Below are 16,940 nucleotides of genomic sequence, written 5' to 3' on the forward strand. Positions count from 1 at the left end.
GGCGGTGGTGGGGGTGCAGCAGTTGGGGGACAGTGAGTATGAAAAGGAGAGGCTGAAAGACTTAATGCTCCAGAATTAACAGGGAGTGGGGACGACCTGGCTGAGGAGGTGATCCAGCGACTGCAGGTACTCCACGCTCCCACCACACCCTGGTGGGCTCACATCAGCTTCCCTGGGTACAGCGTTGGCCCACTCTCCATCTTTCCCTCTTCCCACCTGTCCTGGAAGGTGGCAGGATGAGTGAGGGGCGCCCTTAGGGACCTCCCGCTTCAGCCCGTACCTTGGGAGTGAACATGTACATGAGGCCGTTGGTGGCTCCATGGAGCGTGAGGCCCCTGATGAGGTAGATGATGAGCACGCAGTAGGGCAGTGATGCCGTGAAATACACCACCTGCGGGCATCAGAGGGCAGAGTCGGCCTCCCGGAGCGGTGGGGTCCACAGGACAGACCCACGCCCCACGGAACACCGCCACATCTGGGGTATTCAGGCTGCACTGCCCAGCTGCTGACAGCTGGAAAAGGCATGGAGATTCTTGGTCACACACAGGCTCTGGGTTAGGGCTGGAGAAATGGGTTGGTGGGATGTGGTCACTCACAGTTGTGACCAGCAGGACATTCCTTATTCGGTAGAGAAGAGGCAAACAGGTACCGAGCCTCTGCCTTCCACCCTCCCTTCAACCTGACCTTATTCCGGAAAGGATTTGAGGTTACCCACAAAAACACATCAGTCACATTAACATTTCAAAATTGCTAGATAAAGAAATCAGCCTGAAAAAAATATATGGGCAATCCAGTAATGAGCCCACAGGAAAAAGCAACCCATAGAATCTGTGCATTAGTCTCTACCCAGTTTCTGAGGCAGATTCAGCTCCGAGCTTCCTGGTGGCCTACACACAAAGCAGGAACACAATTAAAAGGAAAACAAAAATCTGCAGCTTGGAGAAGGACAGATTTCCCTGGGATTGGGGCCTGAGAGCAGATTGGTCATGAGTGCTCATGCAGGAAAGCAGCGACGTGTAGAGTAGAGGACAATGTCTCCATAATAAATACAATAGGAAATTCAGATCTGATTTTTATGGCAACCCTCCAAAAAGGGTTTACTTCCTTAGGCTTTAACATTACACCTGAATGGACATTTTTGTCAACCAGATCTTCTTTCTCCACCAGCATGCATGGTAAGTTCAATGATGTTTTGTTAATATATTCAGTGTTCATGGTAGCGTTAGTAGTCACCTGTCATGCTCTGGGTGATTCTAACTGTTACAAAGCCATAGAATACAGACCTTCAGGTGCACGTGTGCCTATCCAGGAATGGAATTTTTTCTGTAAATCAACTCATATGTGTACCAGAGCCTCATTTGTAAAGCAAATAAATATTTTGCTAGATTGTCTTTTGTGTAAGAGTTCCCTTAAAGTTTGAGTCTCTCTGTGAGAAATATGGCTGGTGGCTCATGTTCAGGTGAACTTGAATTACACTTGACCCTCCCTTCCCACTGAGGTGTGGTGTCATCTTCTTATCCATTTCCAAGGCCGCCAGAGTGGCACTCTGTGCCCTGTCACCCAGAGGACAGCAGGTGGAATGCGGGGTGTGTCTTTTATCACTGCTTCTTAGCTGAGGTTGTTGTAACTTGAGAAGAGTAATAAATCCACCCAAGATTATAAGAAAAGAAACCAGATAAGAGATAGAGATGTAAAGACAGGGCACTCACTTGTGGCCAACATCCATCACAATGGGCACTAAGCAGGCCCTTAGGGCCAGCCCCAGGAATTTCCCTCCTTCTCCCAAGGTGAGCAAGTTTCCCGGAGGCTCATGGAGTCTCCCCAAATGGGCAGAATTGCTGGACATGTGATCCAGCCTAACCTATTGGAAGAAACCAATTCTGACCACTCTGCAGAGATTCTGGCAGGAAACAAAGGCAATTCCAACAGGGGATGCCAGGAAATGGCACATGGTCTGTGACAAGATTAGTTCCCTTTACATAGAGCTGTTGGGGTATTTTGCCATGGAGAAGGGTATGGCTGAAGCAGAGGAAACAGACGATAAGAATAAATAAGTTTTTATGGCATGACAGGTTTCATGTAACACATTTCTAAGTGATCAGGAAAAGTAATGGTCTCTAATCGCTATATCTGCAGATGTTACCCTCTGATCTTTTGGATCATGATCATAATAACCTGGCAAAGATAAATTACAAAAACATTTTTTATGAGCATGACAGTATGGCCAGGCTCTACGATGGGACTGAGTGAGCTGCTGCAGGTTCTAAGCTCTCTCAGGGGAAGAGCACCTGTGCTCACCAGTCCCTCTCCTCAGCCATGGCACAGGGGGCTTCGGGGGCTTAGAGGCTGGCCATCAGGGGGTCTTGGAAACCAAAATAAAATGTCCTACCAGGCATGATACTGGAGTTGTCCCATGGGCCCTGGAATACCATGGGTAGCTCTGGTCTAATGCCTCAAGAAATACATGGGGGGTGGGGTACAGCTGGAGGAGGCAACTCAGGTAGTCAGAGGGTGAGGACAGGTGGGCTCTTAGGACTCCCAGCAGGTGACAGTTGGAGTTGATGACATCATTAAGGCATAGAGAGAGCTATGTGGCTACCAAACCAAGGCAATGGGAAGTCTTGGGGTGAGGCTGGGCTTTGCCCTCACTAGCTGTGCCCCTGGGCAAGTCAATTTACCTCTCTGAGCCTCAGGTGAGTGGGATCATGAAATCTACCTTGAGGGGCTGTTGCCAGAATGAGACAATGTGGGTGGCCAAGCCATGTTGGGTCTACGGTGAGAAGTGACGGTGAATGAGACAGGGCGTGCTAGGCTCTGGGACATCTGCTGAAACTTCAGGCAGGTGACGGGTGATGGGAACACTGAAAGCAGATCTTCCACATGGAGCAGACTAGAGCTGCAGGAACATGTCAGCCCCAGTGAAAGTGTGAGCCTTGGGATGCACCAAGAAAGGACTATGGAGATCAAGCCTGACAGCTATGGAGGGTGATTGGAAGCAGCTTAGAACAAAGGGTCGGTCTCAAACTCAGCTAAACACTAGAATCACTTGGCAAGCTTCTAAAATCCCCCCACCCACCCCATTGCTCAGGGCACATCCCAAACTGGTTACTGCAGAACTTTGGGGGCAGGGCTAAGGCATGAGATTTTTGAAAGCGCTCCAGAAAATATCAATGTGTAGCTGAGTTGGAGAGCCAGTGGCTAGGGTGTCTTGAGGACACATACAGTCTTAAAGAAAAGCAAACTCACTGTCTGGTTGCCTGGGTGGTATGGATTTTGGGCCGACTGGTACAGAAAAACTTTTTTTTTTTTTTTTGGTAAGAAAGTCCTTGTTTTGAGATTTAGGGTTGCAACTTTAACCACCTCTGGCCGTCTCTATAGTCATCTAGTAGGTGACTTGTCCCAGCAACACCATCTGTGCCCTCTGCCCTAACATAGCTGCTGCCTCTCCACTGCAGAGGGCACTCCCTTGGCATTGCCCAGGGTTGGAGACAGAGGCAGCTGCCCCTTGGCGCACCCTCCCACCCACCAGGAGCACCGGGTGTCTGTGCCTCGCTGTCCCACCTTGCCAGTGGACTCGGTGCCACGCAGGATGCACAGGTACACCACCAGCCAGGCCAGGAGGAGGCACAGCGCCGGCTCCCACTGCACACCCCCGTTCTCCTGGAGGGACGGCGAGATATTGAGGGTTTTCCTGTACCAGAAGTACTGTGTGGAGGACGACTTCTCGCACTCCTCATCGTAGCCTGTGTGGTTACCATTCAGTGGGCAGACAGACCACGGCAGGGGATCCTGTGGGACCAAAGCGAGTGTTATCCAGAGAGGTGAAGGCTGAGGACAAAGGCTGTGGCAGGGGTGAGGGAGGTGACCCTGAGTGGAGACTCTTGAAAGAGAAGGGTGCTGGTCCCGGAAGGGCAGGTGGCTGGAGCCCCTGAAGGCAGACCGGGAGTTGGAGAGTTTGTCAGGGGGCACGGGTGAGGCAGGAAGGGGTTGGAGGAGGGGGCTCTGCTCTCGTTGCAATTCTTCAGGTGCTCCCTGAGGACTACTGAACTCCGTGGTGGGTCCCAGAGACTGAACAGTGAATGGACCACGGCCAGGCCAGCTATGATGATGGGACTCCGACCCACGGCCTGTGCACAGTCAGCTCAGGCACTCAAACCACACCCTCTGCAGCACTGGCCCAGATTGCTTAAGACTTGGTCAATGACTGAGAGAGTCCCTATTTAACCAACTAGAGAAAGTGACAGAGAGCCCAGTTCAGAGTAGCTTAAGCAGATGAGAGTCTTACTGGCTCCACCCTGCAAAGTCCAGGAGTCTAACTGCTTCAGGTATACCTTGACTCTAGCTCAAAGAAGTCACTAGCACCAGGTTCTCTCAGGCTCAGAAAGGCAAGAGAGCTGTGGGGCCTGAACCTCATCTCCTGCTAGCTTCCAAACCCAGTGTATGTTGCAGGAAATGCCATTCACCACCAGCACTTAGTGAGCACGGAACCTGAGACTCATGCATCTCAGGACTTGTTAGGGACTTGCGGAAATCAACAAAGACCACCCAAGTGAGAACAAGCAGAGGTTCTTTCCTTAGGGCTTGCTACAACAAGGGAGGTAGCAGCATCGCTTGCATTTGGCAGGGACTCCAAGGCAGGCAGGGATTGGGAAAGCTTGTTAGTAAGGAAAGAGAAGGCTCCAGGTGTGCCCCCACAGGAGGCTGTGGGCATGTCACTTATGAACACAGGAGCCTCAATGGTGCATGCATCGTGACCATGACCCAAGGCCAAGTAGTAAACGGTGGTGCTGAGATGGGAGGGAGGGGAGGAAAAATTACTTCTGACTTGCGGGGTGGGAGATCCCAGCCCTGCTCTTTGAGGACCAGCCCCACATTGATCAGTTTTGCACATATCTGGGTTCTGCAAGTCCAGATTTAATTAGACAAAATGCATCATTAATGGAAGCAAGTCTGACCACCCCACTGGGCTCAATCCCATATTTCACAGGAAAAGAACCAAGGCCCAGGGGTATCACCTGATGGGTCATGGCTGCTGTGCCAGTAGGCAGCTGGAGCCCAGGTCTGCATACGCAGACAGCGCTCGAGACTGTGCTGGTGAGGACCTCCATGCCCACCCCTGCCATACCTCCCCAGGGCCACCCTAGCCTATTGGAATGTGTGAGCTGGTTTCTCGCTTTGACCCATATCGTGTTCAAAGCTGGCCACCAACAGTCCTTCCCCTCCCCATGTGCACATTTCTCCCATCCAGAAGTGGCATCTCTGGCCTCACCCTGTGAGCCTGGGCTGGCCTCCGATGCACGCTGACCAACTGAATATGGTGAAGAGATGCTGTGTGAGTGACTTCCCGGCCCAGGCCTTCAGAACCCTGTAGCTAGCCTCTCACCCTCTTGGAGACCAGCTATGGGACATCCAGGCTAGCTTCCTGAATGATGCGGATGCAAGGAGAGGGAGGCACATGGAGGGAACTGAGGTGCCTGGTGGCAGCCAGCACCAAGTCCCAGGCAGGTGAGAGGGGTCCTAGTAGACCTGAAGCCCAGTCAAGCTGCCCTGGCTGACATCCCCTTGGGCCATTTACAGCCTGTGTGGGACTGACCTGAGTCTGTTCACTGGACCACCTGCTGATGCCAGCCCAGGCCTGCTTCCCAGGCTTGGCTACACAACTAAGTCACCCAGGGGTGATGTCCAGGCTGCACCCTCAGTGACTCTGATTTCATCTGTTTAGGGTAGGGCCTGGTCATTGGATTTTTCACACCTCCCCACCCCGCGCCCTGCAACTTCATCTCCCCAGTGTGCAGCCAGGGTGAAGAAGGTTTAGAGTATAGGAGAACTTGTTAAATGGGCCAGTTCCCAGTCTGACCTCCCTCACCCACCTCTGAACCAGCAGGTGAGGACAAGGATCCCTGCATTTGCATGCATAACAGCACAGGTGCTCCTGCTGAGAAGGGCTGGACCCAAGGCTGGAAAGCCTGGCCAGGGAGTGAGTAGACAGGAGCACAGACTCCGGGACCAGGTGCCTGATTCCAACCCCACCAGCTATGAGCTACTCGGCTCCCCTCTGCTCGGGTGCTCAGTGCGCTCAGCCTTGCGGGGTGGCTGTGATGATTACCTGAGTGAACACTTCTAAAGTGCTGGGACCTGTGTCTGACCCAGAGCACATGTAAGTGAATGTCTGCAGCTACTATTCCTCTCATTATTACGGGACCATGGAGGAGGGCTTCAAAGTAGAGGGACTAAGGGATAAGTCCACAGACCTATGAAGGATGCAATGAATGAACACTTAAGTGTTTTTCAGGAATTGCTGGCCCCCATTCTTCTGACTATTAGAAAAAGGTGCCCCTTTCTTGAGGCACTTTATTTTTGCTTTCGGGGGATGAGCAACTTATTCTGATTTTGTTAGGACAAGACACATTGCTTCTGCTTTTGGAAACTTGTCTTAAAAAGTATACAAATCTATCATGTTTACAATGTGTATGGCAAGCCCTTAGTTGGGGGGTACCATTGTGCAGTGCACAACCTGCCCAACCATACATGGCAGCCCTGCAGAGAGGATAGGAAACAGTCACCAGGCAATAGAGTGAGAAGAGTTGCTCTGTTTCCACCGAGAAGGCTGGGGAGAGGCAGAGTTGTGGCCAGTGTTCATGAAACTCTAGGTTGAACCAGGGAAAGAAGGAGGAACTGCAGCTAAGCTCAGGGCACATCTTTCTTGCCAGAGATATGTGCAATGGGGCAAGCTTGGTGGAGCTCATTGGGAAGCCAGAGTAGGGTATGCCAAATCAGGATTATTAAAGTCATTCACCCAAGCATTCCTCACGCCCCCACAGAGTCAAGGCTGTGCCCAAGCATCCCAGAGGCAAACCCAGTTCAGTCCATAGTCCATGCCAGCCCTGTCTTGCTTGTGGACCTAGGGGACAGGCATATCCCATGAAGGCCTGGCTCAGGGGCAAAGGGTAAGGCATCGGCCTGATTAGCTCCTGCCTCCTCCTCTGTTCCCATCTGGGAAGAAGCCAAGGTGAAGGTGGTTCCTGGAAGCAGGTGGAGGCAGTGGAGGATGGGGTTCCTGAGAGCGGAGCGGCAGGAGCCAGGTAACAGAAATGAGCATGAGCAGTGGAGAGGAAAATTCCTCTTGTCCTGGATATAACACCAGCTCTCTGTGTGGAATTGGAGTTCTCGCTTCTCTACAATTTCCAGCCCCTTCCACGTTTTCTACGGAGTGTCAGCTGCAGTTATCATCAGAAATGTGTGGTTTAAAATGTTTAGGAATGGCCCTACTGTGTTACAGGGTGACAGTGGTCCTTCTAGGAGAACTTGGAGGTCTGCAGGGAAAAGGAGAGGCTCAGGCTGGAGTCAGAAACCTGGAAGCACAAGTGGCCCTGTGGAAAGTGGGAGAAGGGGACGGGGAGGAAGACAGACGTTGCTGTCTTGCTGGATTGAGGGAATCCCTCCCCATCAGTCCTCTCCGCAGATTTCCTCCTAGGCACACTGTGCGGTAGTTATTAATTGTTTGTTGGAGGGAGTCACGTCCATCAGAGAGAATCCACTGAAGGCCATGGACCTGCTCTCCAAGAACACACACACTCACACCGGTGGACTCTTGCTTACAGTGTAAGGGGCCTGTGGAGCCCGTGTTCAGAAGCCCTCCACGTGGTTTGGGGTGCATGGCTTCCCCTCCACCTCACACCACCCACTGGCTCCCCGCCCCAAGGCTGCTTACCTTGCCCCACACCCCCTCCCCTGAGCGGTGGCCCTGCTTTTCTCTCCCTTTCTCGCTCCCACTCCTGTTCTGGCACGGGCCGTGGCTCACCTGGAAGGAGTGGAAGAGGTACCAGAAGGCCCAGGCGTTGATGACGTTGTAGTACATGGAGAGGAAGAAGGAGACCACCACGCTGGCGATCCCTGCAAGGAAGCAGAGGGCTGCGCTGAGGACTGAGGATGGCCCTTCCCCCTCCGCCAGGCCCAGTGTGTGCTCCCAGGATGCACCTGTGGCGAGGCCTCCCTCCACCAGGCTTGTGTGGTGAGTATTAAGCGAGACCAGGCAGCTGTAAGCACTTCATAAGGGTGATTTCTTTTTCTCCAACCTCCCTCCTCACCTTCTGGGACAGGAGGCTGATGACATGTTTTTGAGATCTAACTGCCAGGCACTGTGTTAAGTAAGTACTTTACGTGCCTTTGGTCCTTACGACGGTATTATCTTCGTATCACAGAGGAGAAAACTGAGGCCTGGAGCCTGCCCAAGACTACCCAGCTGGTAAGTGGCAGAACTGGGTTCACAACGTCATGCTGTGAGAAGCACTGTTGCTGTGAAGTGCCACCTTGTGCCAGATGTACAGTTACGCTCCCTCCTTGGCTCACCAGCGGTTGAGTCACCTGGTGGCCAGGAGAGGAGAGGTGGGGAGCGGGCTGCCCGTAATTCGGTCAGGTCTGCACAAAACCCAGGGTGGTCCTGAGAGCAGAGAGAAGGGTGGCAGCCAGCAGGGCTCTGGGGCTGGCCCACACCAACCCTTGAGAACCAGCATTCCCTCCTCTCCCCAAGCCCAAGTGCTGGGACACTCAGTAGTAGAAACTGGCCATGGTGCACGTGTTTACCCCCACAGGCATCGGCATGTGCTATAAACCAGGGCTTCCCCTCCCCACTCCCACTCCACTCTGAGAGCTGGTTGTTAAATATTCACCAGCATCCCCTGGTTGGCACAAATATCTGGTATCTTCCTTATGATGCAGAAGATGCCTCTGAGAAGTCCTCTGTGATTACTTATTCAGGCAGATTGTAAAACCACACACTTCTGTGTTAAAAATTAATAGCCTAGTGAAACCCCGTCTCTACTAAAAATACAAAAACTTAGCCAGGCGTGGTGGCGGGCACCTGTAATCCCAGCTACTGAGGAGGTTGAGGCAGGAGAATCGCTTGAACCCAGGAGGTGGAGATTGCAGTGAGCCGAGATCGTGCCACTGCACTCCAGCCTGGGCAATAAGAGTGAAACTCCGCCTCAAAAAAAAAAAAAAAAAAAGAAAAATTAATAGCCATTCAAGACAAGGAGGCAGTCTGGGGTTGGAGATGATTTGTGAGAACACTGGACACATTTCTTCTGCATCTGCGACCAGGTCATGTATACGCTTCCACCCTCTTTGCTCCTGAAATGTCACTCTGCTTTCCTCCCTGCCTTCCTTTCTGGGGCAGGAGGGGTGAGCATCACACGCCATGGCCACTTCTGGTCAGGGCTCCTTCTGCATGCAGAGGCAGCCCTGGGCCATAAGCGATGTGCAAGGCAGGTGGAGGTTGTCCTGGAAGTGCCTGGGACTCTGGCTCAAGGTCACTCAGGAGAGGCATGAGATGAAACAGCCCCCTCCTGCTGTCCGTGTGGGCCTCAGCCTCCCCACCCCAGAGACATTAATGGCACTCTGCAACACCTCAGCAGTGTAAAGAAGATTAAATGAGCTCATGCACATATATCCTACAGGCTGGCTCCCAGCAAGTAGTAGGTGCTTACTAAAAGAGAGAGCTGTTATTTAACAGGGAGCAGTTGGGGGAGTTTCCAGGACTTGGAGTTACAGCTGTTTCCCTTTTACAGGTGACCAAGCTGAGGTCCAGAGAAGAGAAGCAGGGTGGCATCTGTTCCCCAAGGGGCATGCATCCTCCCTGTCTTACTGCCCTGTGGGTAGGAAACCAGCTCCTCTCAGCCCACATTCTATGACATCCCCGCCAGGCCAGTTGTTCACTCCAGGCAAGCGCTCTCTCTTGGGCCTTGTGCTCGCCCCTTGATCCAGCAGCTTTGCTGATGGGATCCCACCCACACTCCCATGCTGCCCAGGTCTCTGGGTGGGAAAGGACTGGAGGGGCCCCACGTACCGACACCGCTGAGGTACGGGCTGATGGTCCTCCAGGCACCGATGCTGCCCTGCCGCATGCGCTGCCCCACAGCTAGTTCCAGGTACAAGAGCGGCATTCCCTCCACGATAAGCATGATGATGTAGGGGACCAGGAAACTACCTGTAGAGGTCTAGAGCTGAGAGCCAGGCCACCACCAAAGGGCTTTTCTCCACCACCACTCAACCTCTGTGCAAACATCCTTCCATCCTCCTGTCTTTCCACTTGTCCATGCATTCTCCCACCTTTCCATCATCCATCCTCCTCTTTCTACTCATCCTTCATCCTTCTTTCATTCCACATTTTCATCCATCCCTCTTGCTGCCATTCCTCTCACCTATCTGTCTACCATTAATTCATCAACTTGCCATCCATCCTTCCTTCCATCCATCCTTCCATCCAACCATCCATTCATCCATCCATTCTTCCATCTATCTTTCCATCCTTCCATCTATCCACCCTACATCCATCCATCCTTCCTTCCTCCCATCAATCTATATTTCCATCCTTCCATTCATCCATCTGTATTTCCATCTTTCCATCCATCCATCTATCCATCCATCCATCCATCCATTCATCTATCCATCCTTCCATCCATTCATCTGTCCATCCTTCCATGCATCCTTCCATCCTTCCATCCATCCTTTCATCTTTTTATCTTCCTACTCAGCCACCTGTCTGTTCATGCATCCACCCGTGGATGACATGCAGCCATGTCAGTTGTTAAACTCTTTAAATTCATCCTCCCTAGGAGGCAAACTGCCACTGTCCCAAGCTGCTTGAGTGCCTTTCTCAATGCCTCCCCTGTCCCAGCCCTTCTGCCATACCCAACATTCCATCTTCCATTTCAGCAACTAATAGTCGATCAGAGCCAAGACAATTGTGTTGTTAAATATGTCAAACATCATGCCTGGATCCATGCATTCAGCTGTCAACCTCTATGCACTTCCTTTGGGCTTTGTGCACAGCCCTGATGCTGCTCCACATGAGGTAGTGTATGAAACGGACACTTACTAAGCACTTACTTTGGGCCAGGCCCTGGCTGGTGTGGAATGGGAGAGTAGCAATCATGCTCCCTGCCCTTGAGGTTCCCTGATGTTGGTGATAGTGAGGAGCCAGGGAGTGTGAATTTTGTCAGGGTGAGCTTAACAAAATGTCCAGTGGGAAAAGAGGGCAGGACTTCTGATCAAATAAAACCCAGACACTACAACTGCAAAGATTAAGGGCTGATTACAAAGAGAACTGGATCCTCAGTTGTTAAGGTAAACAACAAAATAACTATGCTTACATGAACATCTAATATTTACCAAAAAGTCTCCATTGTACACACGTACCATCCTGTAACCCCACTCTTCTCACCCTATGGCATTCCCCATCACTCTCCCAATCACAGACCTTTGCATCGCCCCTTAAAGAGCTGCATGATATTCTGCTCTGAAAATGAGCCCAGACCGCATTTAATCAATTGTTAGACACTCGGGCTGTTTCCAGCTTTCTGCCATCCTAAACAAAGCTGTGAAACAAAGCCTGGTCCACTTGTTTGTGTATTTCCTTGGGATACAAATCCCAGAAGTGGAATGGCTGGGGCAAAGACCAGGCAGAGCCCCCATGGCCACACCACAGAAAGAAAGGCACGAGCCACCTGCACGGGTGAATGAGCGCTCACACCACCAGGCTTGGAGTTCCCAGCTTCATCCTGCTCATGTGGGGGCCTAAAACAAATCCTGCCCTCTCATGTCCAGACACTGCTATAACTCCTCCAGGCCAGGCTCCCTTCCTTCCCTTCAGAACCTTGTTTCAGCACCTTGTGAGTTTCCTCTCAATATCAAAGGAGTCCAAGAGGTCATTAGCTCTCAATCATGAAATATCTGACAATAAAGATTGGGCTCACACACTGAGGCTTTGAAGCCACGTTCAAACCCTCAGTGGTTATAAGATAATCCTGTTTTCACGCAGGGTGTTAAACAGTAACTACGTAAGGCCTGACAAGGTCCAGGGACGACTGTCTGTTTGACAGGGTCTGACTGCCCAGTGCCCATGGGTAGGGTGGAAATCTAAAACCTGATGCCAAGTGGGAACATGAGGGCTGTTTGGCCCTAGGCATCAATCATTTCTATCACTCCTGCCCCAACCATTCAAATAAACACATAATCCAGGTGAATTTGCTCTGCAATAAATTTTTCAAGAAATGATGCTAGAACAACCAGACATCCATATGCAGAAAAATGAAACTCAACCTGTAACTAAAATTTTATACCAAACAAATCTCAGAATGGATTATAGAACTATATGTACAACTAAAAGCTATAAAACTTATAAAAGAATACAGGAGAACATCTTTATGAGCTTCAGTTAGGCAAAGATTTCTTAAATACAATGTTAAAAGCACTATCTATGGAAGAAAAGATCGATAAATTGGATTTCATTACTTCTTTGTGAAAGACACTATTAAGAGAATAAAAACACAAACTGGACTGGAAGAAAATACTTGCATCTTGAGAAAAACTTTGTATCGAGAATATATAAAGGATTCTCAAAACTCAATAAGAAAAAGAATCCTTTCAAAAAATGTAAAAACAAGTGTGAATAGGCATTTCACCAAAGAATACCTGTCTTAGTCTGTGCTGCTATAACAGAATACCAGAGACTGGATAATTTATAAAGAATAGAAATTTATTGGCTCATGGTTCTGGAGGCTGGGAAGTCCAAGAGCATGGTGCTAGTATCCGGGGAGGGCCTTCTTACTGCATCATCCCTTGGCAGGAGGCGGGAGGGCAAGAGGGAGCAAGAGGGAGCAAGAAGGAGCAAGAGGGGGCTGAACTCTCTTTTATAACAAACCCACTCTCTCAATAATGAAAGCACTCCTGAGATAATGATATCAATCCATTCATGAGGCCAGAGTCCTCATGACCTAATCACCTCTTAACAGTTCCACCTCTCAACCCTGTTGCATTGGAGATTGAGTTTTCAACACATGAGCTTTGGAGGACGTATTCAAACCATAGTAGGATGATTCCATTTATACGACATTCTGGAAAAGGCAAAACTACAGGGACAGAAAACAGGTCGGTGGTGGACAGGAATAGGGGAGTAGGAAGGGGTTGACTACAAGGGGCATGATTTTGGTGGTAGTTGTGATGGCTAATACTGAATGTCAAATTGATTGGATTGAGGGATGCAAAGTATTGATCCTGGGTGTGTCTGTGAGGGTGTTGCCAAAGGAGATTAACATTTGAGTCAGTGAGCTGGGGAAGGCAGACCCACCCTTAATCTGGTGGCCACAATCTAATCAGCTGACAGTGAATGTAAAGCAGGCAGAAAAAAGTGAAAAGGTGAGCCTGGCCTAGCCTCCCAGCCTACATCTTTCTGCCGTGCTGGATGCCTCCTGCTGTTGAACATCAGACTCCAAGTTCTTCAGTTTTGAGACTTAGACGGGCTCTCCTTGCTCCTCAGCTTGCAGACAGCCTATTGTGGGACCTTGTGATCGTGTAAGTTAATACTTAAAAAACTCCCCTTTATCTCTCTCTCTCTCTCCCCCGCTCCCCCGCGTCTCTCTTTCCCCCCATTAGTTCTGTCCCTCTAGGGGACCCTAATACAGTAGTAAGACAACTACATGCCTTAAAGGCATGTGTGGAGATTAAATACAGCCACACATTCTTCAGCGCTCCTCCCCTGAAGAGGTGTAGTCTATTCCCCACCCTGTGAGGCTGGGCTGGCCTTCGGGCTTACTTTGTCCAGTAGAATGTGGTATCCGTGTGGGTACCAGAGCCCAGGCCTCAGGATGTCTTGTAGCTTCACCTTCCTCCTCTTGGAGTGTGCCTGAGACAGCCACATAAAGATGCCGGTCCAGGCTCCAGAGGACGAGAGGCCATGAGGAGGAGAACTGAGGGAGCCCAGCCAGCTCAGCACCCACTACCAGGTGTGTGAGGGACCTTCTGGCTGCATGAGCAAGGCCAGACACAAACAGTAAAGGAACAGCTCAGGCGCCCACAGAACTGGGATAAATGATTAATTATTGTTGCTTTAAGTCACTAATTGTTTTTTTCTTTTTACCTCTCAATATTTTCAATATGTATTTCCAAAAGCAAGAACATTCTCTTATATAATCCCAGTGCAATGAGTAAAATCAGGGAATTAACACCAACATCAAACTATTATTTTATCTGCAGCCTTTCTGCAATTTTCCTGACTGTCCCACTGATGTCCTCCAGGCATCCAGGCTCCAGGTCACAAGCACACAAGGCCTCTAGTTCTCAGGTTTCTTTAGTCTCCTTTAATCTGGGACAGCTCCTTAGACATTTTTTGCCTTTCTTTGTCTTTCATGACCTTTCACGATGCTTTAGAGGAGCACTGGCCAGTTACTTTGTGGAATGTTCCTCATTTGGAGTTTTGGCAGAAACACTAAAGTGATCCTGTGTCCTTGTCCAGAGGCACAAGATGTCAGTGTGTTCCATTCACGGTGATGTAGACTTTGCTCGCTTGGTTGAGGGGGTGTCTGCTGGATTTCTCTGCTGAGAGTTACTATTCTCCCCTTAGAAATGATTATCTTCTTGAATATATTCTGAGCCTCAGTAACTATCTTATTTCTCATACTTTTGCCCAGTAGTTTTGGCATCCAGTGAAGATTCTTGCCCAAAACAATTATTGCTGCGTTGGTTGCCAGATAGCAATTTCCTAATTCCATCATTCCTTCTAAGTCCTGGAGTTCTTGAGTGGTTTGTTATGAATAAATAGGTAACTGAGGCACACATTGAGCCCTGTGGTAATGTCTCTGCCACTGTGAGTCCACATTGCCCCAGATGAGTGGGACACTTACAGTTGCAGAATTATTGGAAGACGTAGACTCAGCTCAGCCTGGGGAATCCTTACTCATCACCACCTCCCTGTCACCCACTGTCACATCTCCACTGCACCACCCTGATTCCACCCTCCAGTCCCCTCCGTGCAGTTTGTTCTCAGATGGTGACACACCTGCCCCTTCCATCCCTAACCTCTCACCCAGTCAAACCTTCCTTGGCTCCTCCTTCCACCTGGAATCAAACCCACACTCCCTCCCTTGATCTCTGAGGCTAGGGGAACAGGGTTCCCACCTTCCCCTCCGTGCCGCTGGCCTCTCTCCATCCACTGCCAGTCACACTGGCCCTCCTGCTGGTCTCGCCTCAGCACCTTGGTTCTTGCTGTTCCTCCTGCCCAGGATGCTTTCTCTCTTCTTTCAGTGCTCCACCCAGACTTGGCTTCCCAAGAGCTGCCTTCTCTGCGCGCCCTCGCTAGAACAGCCTTCTTGCCCTCTTGAACTCCTTACCCTGCTTGATTTACCTTCCGAACAGTTCTCCACGTGAATAATGCTATACTTTTCTTTGTTCACTTGAGATCTGTCTCTCTACTAGCAAGGAAGCTCTCCTCTTGTTCCCTGCTCTGCTCAGAACAGCACTGGGCAGAGAGCCAGAGTCCAGTGAATATTTGTTGAATGCAGGAAAGAATCCTTAGGGTCCCACTGGATCTTCCAGATGCATCACTTCCTCCAGGAGCCACCAGATCACCCAAAACTAAGACCCATCCTCTTGTCTTGCAAGCCCCTGTTGTTGAGGCACCTGCTGCTGCACTGAATGTCTACTGCTCTGTCCACACCTCCACACCTAAACAGTCAGCTCCTTGAGGGTAGAGATGGGATCTGCATGGCTTATAGTTGATCTCTAGCTTCTAATGAAGGACCTGGCACAGAGTAGGTGCTCAGTAAATGCTTGTTGAGTAACTGGCTCTACCATGGTGGATAGAGTAATGCTTGGGCTTGCTGTCCATGTCTTCTCTTCTTGTAATCTCCACCTCTTTAACCTGTTCTTCTGAACTGTGGAATAACTTTGAGATAGGGTCTTGCTCTGTTGCCCAGGCTGGAGTGCAGTGGTGCGATCACGGCTCACTGCAGTCTCGACCTCCCAGGCTCAGGCGATCCTCCTGCCTCAGCCCCCATGAGTAGCTGGGACCAAAGACATGCATCACCGTGTCTGACTAATTTTCAATTTTTTGTAGAGATGGGATCTCACTATGTTGCCTAAGCTGAAATTACAGGATGAACCACTGCACCTGGCCCTGCCATATATGATTTCTTGCTCGGGGAGATCCATACTGGCTCTTGGTGAGACCTGTTTCCAAAAAAAAAAAAAAAAAGAAAGAAAAAAAAAAAGAAAGAAAAACAAAAAAAAGAAAAAAAAAGAAAAAGAAAGCTATCCCATAGCTCAGAAGAAAAGGATAAAAAAAAGGATAAAGAGATGGAGATTACAAGAAGAGAAGAGACATGGACAGCAAAGCCAAGCACTACTCTATCTCTATTAAGCATTACTCAGTTCCAGCAGTTGTGTCTGCAGAAAGAACACTGAGTTAAATTAAATATGAAAACATATTTAATACTAGACATATAGCCTGTGATCTTTCAGAAATTATAAGATTCACATAATACCATATTAATTTATATAATATTCTAGGTATCCCTGATACCTAATAACTAATAACAAATAAAATTGGCTGCAGAATTCTCCTTCACAGAAATGAAAATCTGAAAACAACAGAAAAGCATCTATAGAGTTTTGAGTAAAAAACATTGTAGCCAATTCATGTGGCTACAAAGGATGGATGTTCTCAGACATGCTCAGAAAGCAAACCACTTATTTACCATTCCTGAAAAACTTAAGTGCTCATGAACTGCATCCAACCAGTGTTGGATCAAAATAAGGAACTCAAATATAGGGTTGTGTTATAATAGAGCTAACTAGTGGTAAATAAATCAACAAAACAGAATCAAGTCTGAAAATAATACTGTTAATATCATTGTAAAGTTATACAAATGGAAAATGCAATTTCTGAATGAGAAGAAATAAAACATAAATAGTAAAATAGTCATCATAATGTGTCTGAAATCCCAGATTAGATTATATCAATAAAAGTTGTTAAGTGGAATGGGGGTGAGGAAAGAAGCAAGAAGTACAAGTGTGTTAAATTTTTTTCTTTCATAGGGTGATATCAATAGATGACATTTCATTCTTAACACTGATAACCAGAGAAAATAAGTATACTTTCCCCCCCA

General features: G+C 49.3%; 1 protein-coding gene across 1 annotated transcript in view; it reads right to left on the minus strand.

Annotated features, from left to right (window-relative positions):
* SLC6A20 (solute carrier family 6 member 20) overlaps positions 1–16,940 on the minus strand; it is a 38,986-nt gene that overhangs the window by 14,681 nt on the left and 7,365 nt on the right. The window contains exons 2-5 of the mRNA XM_005546881.4: positions 9,845–9,985; positions 7,802–7,893; positions 3,562–3,789; positions 281–391 (exon numbers count right to left, since the gene is read on the minus strand). Coding sequence (XP_005546938.2) covers positions 281–391; positions 3,562–3,789; positions 7,802–7,893; positions 9,845–9,985 — 572 coding nt within the window. The remainder of the gene's footprint in view (positions 1–280; positions 392–3,561; positions 3,790–7,801; positions 7,894–9,844; positions 9,986–16,940) is intronic.

The sequence above is a fragment of the Macaca fascicularis genome, chromosome 2 (assembly GCF_037993035.2).
Source record: "Macaca fascicularis isolate 582-1 chromosome 2, T2T-MFA8v1.1".
NCBI lineage: Eukaryota > Metazoa > Chordata > Mammalia > Primates > Cercopithecidae > Macaca > Macaca fascicularis.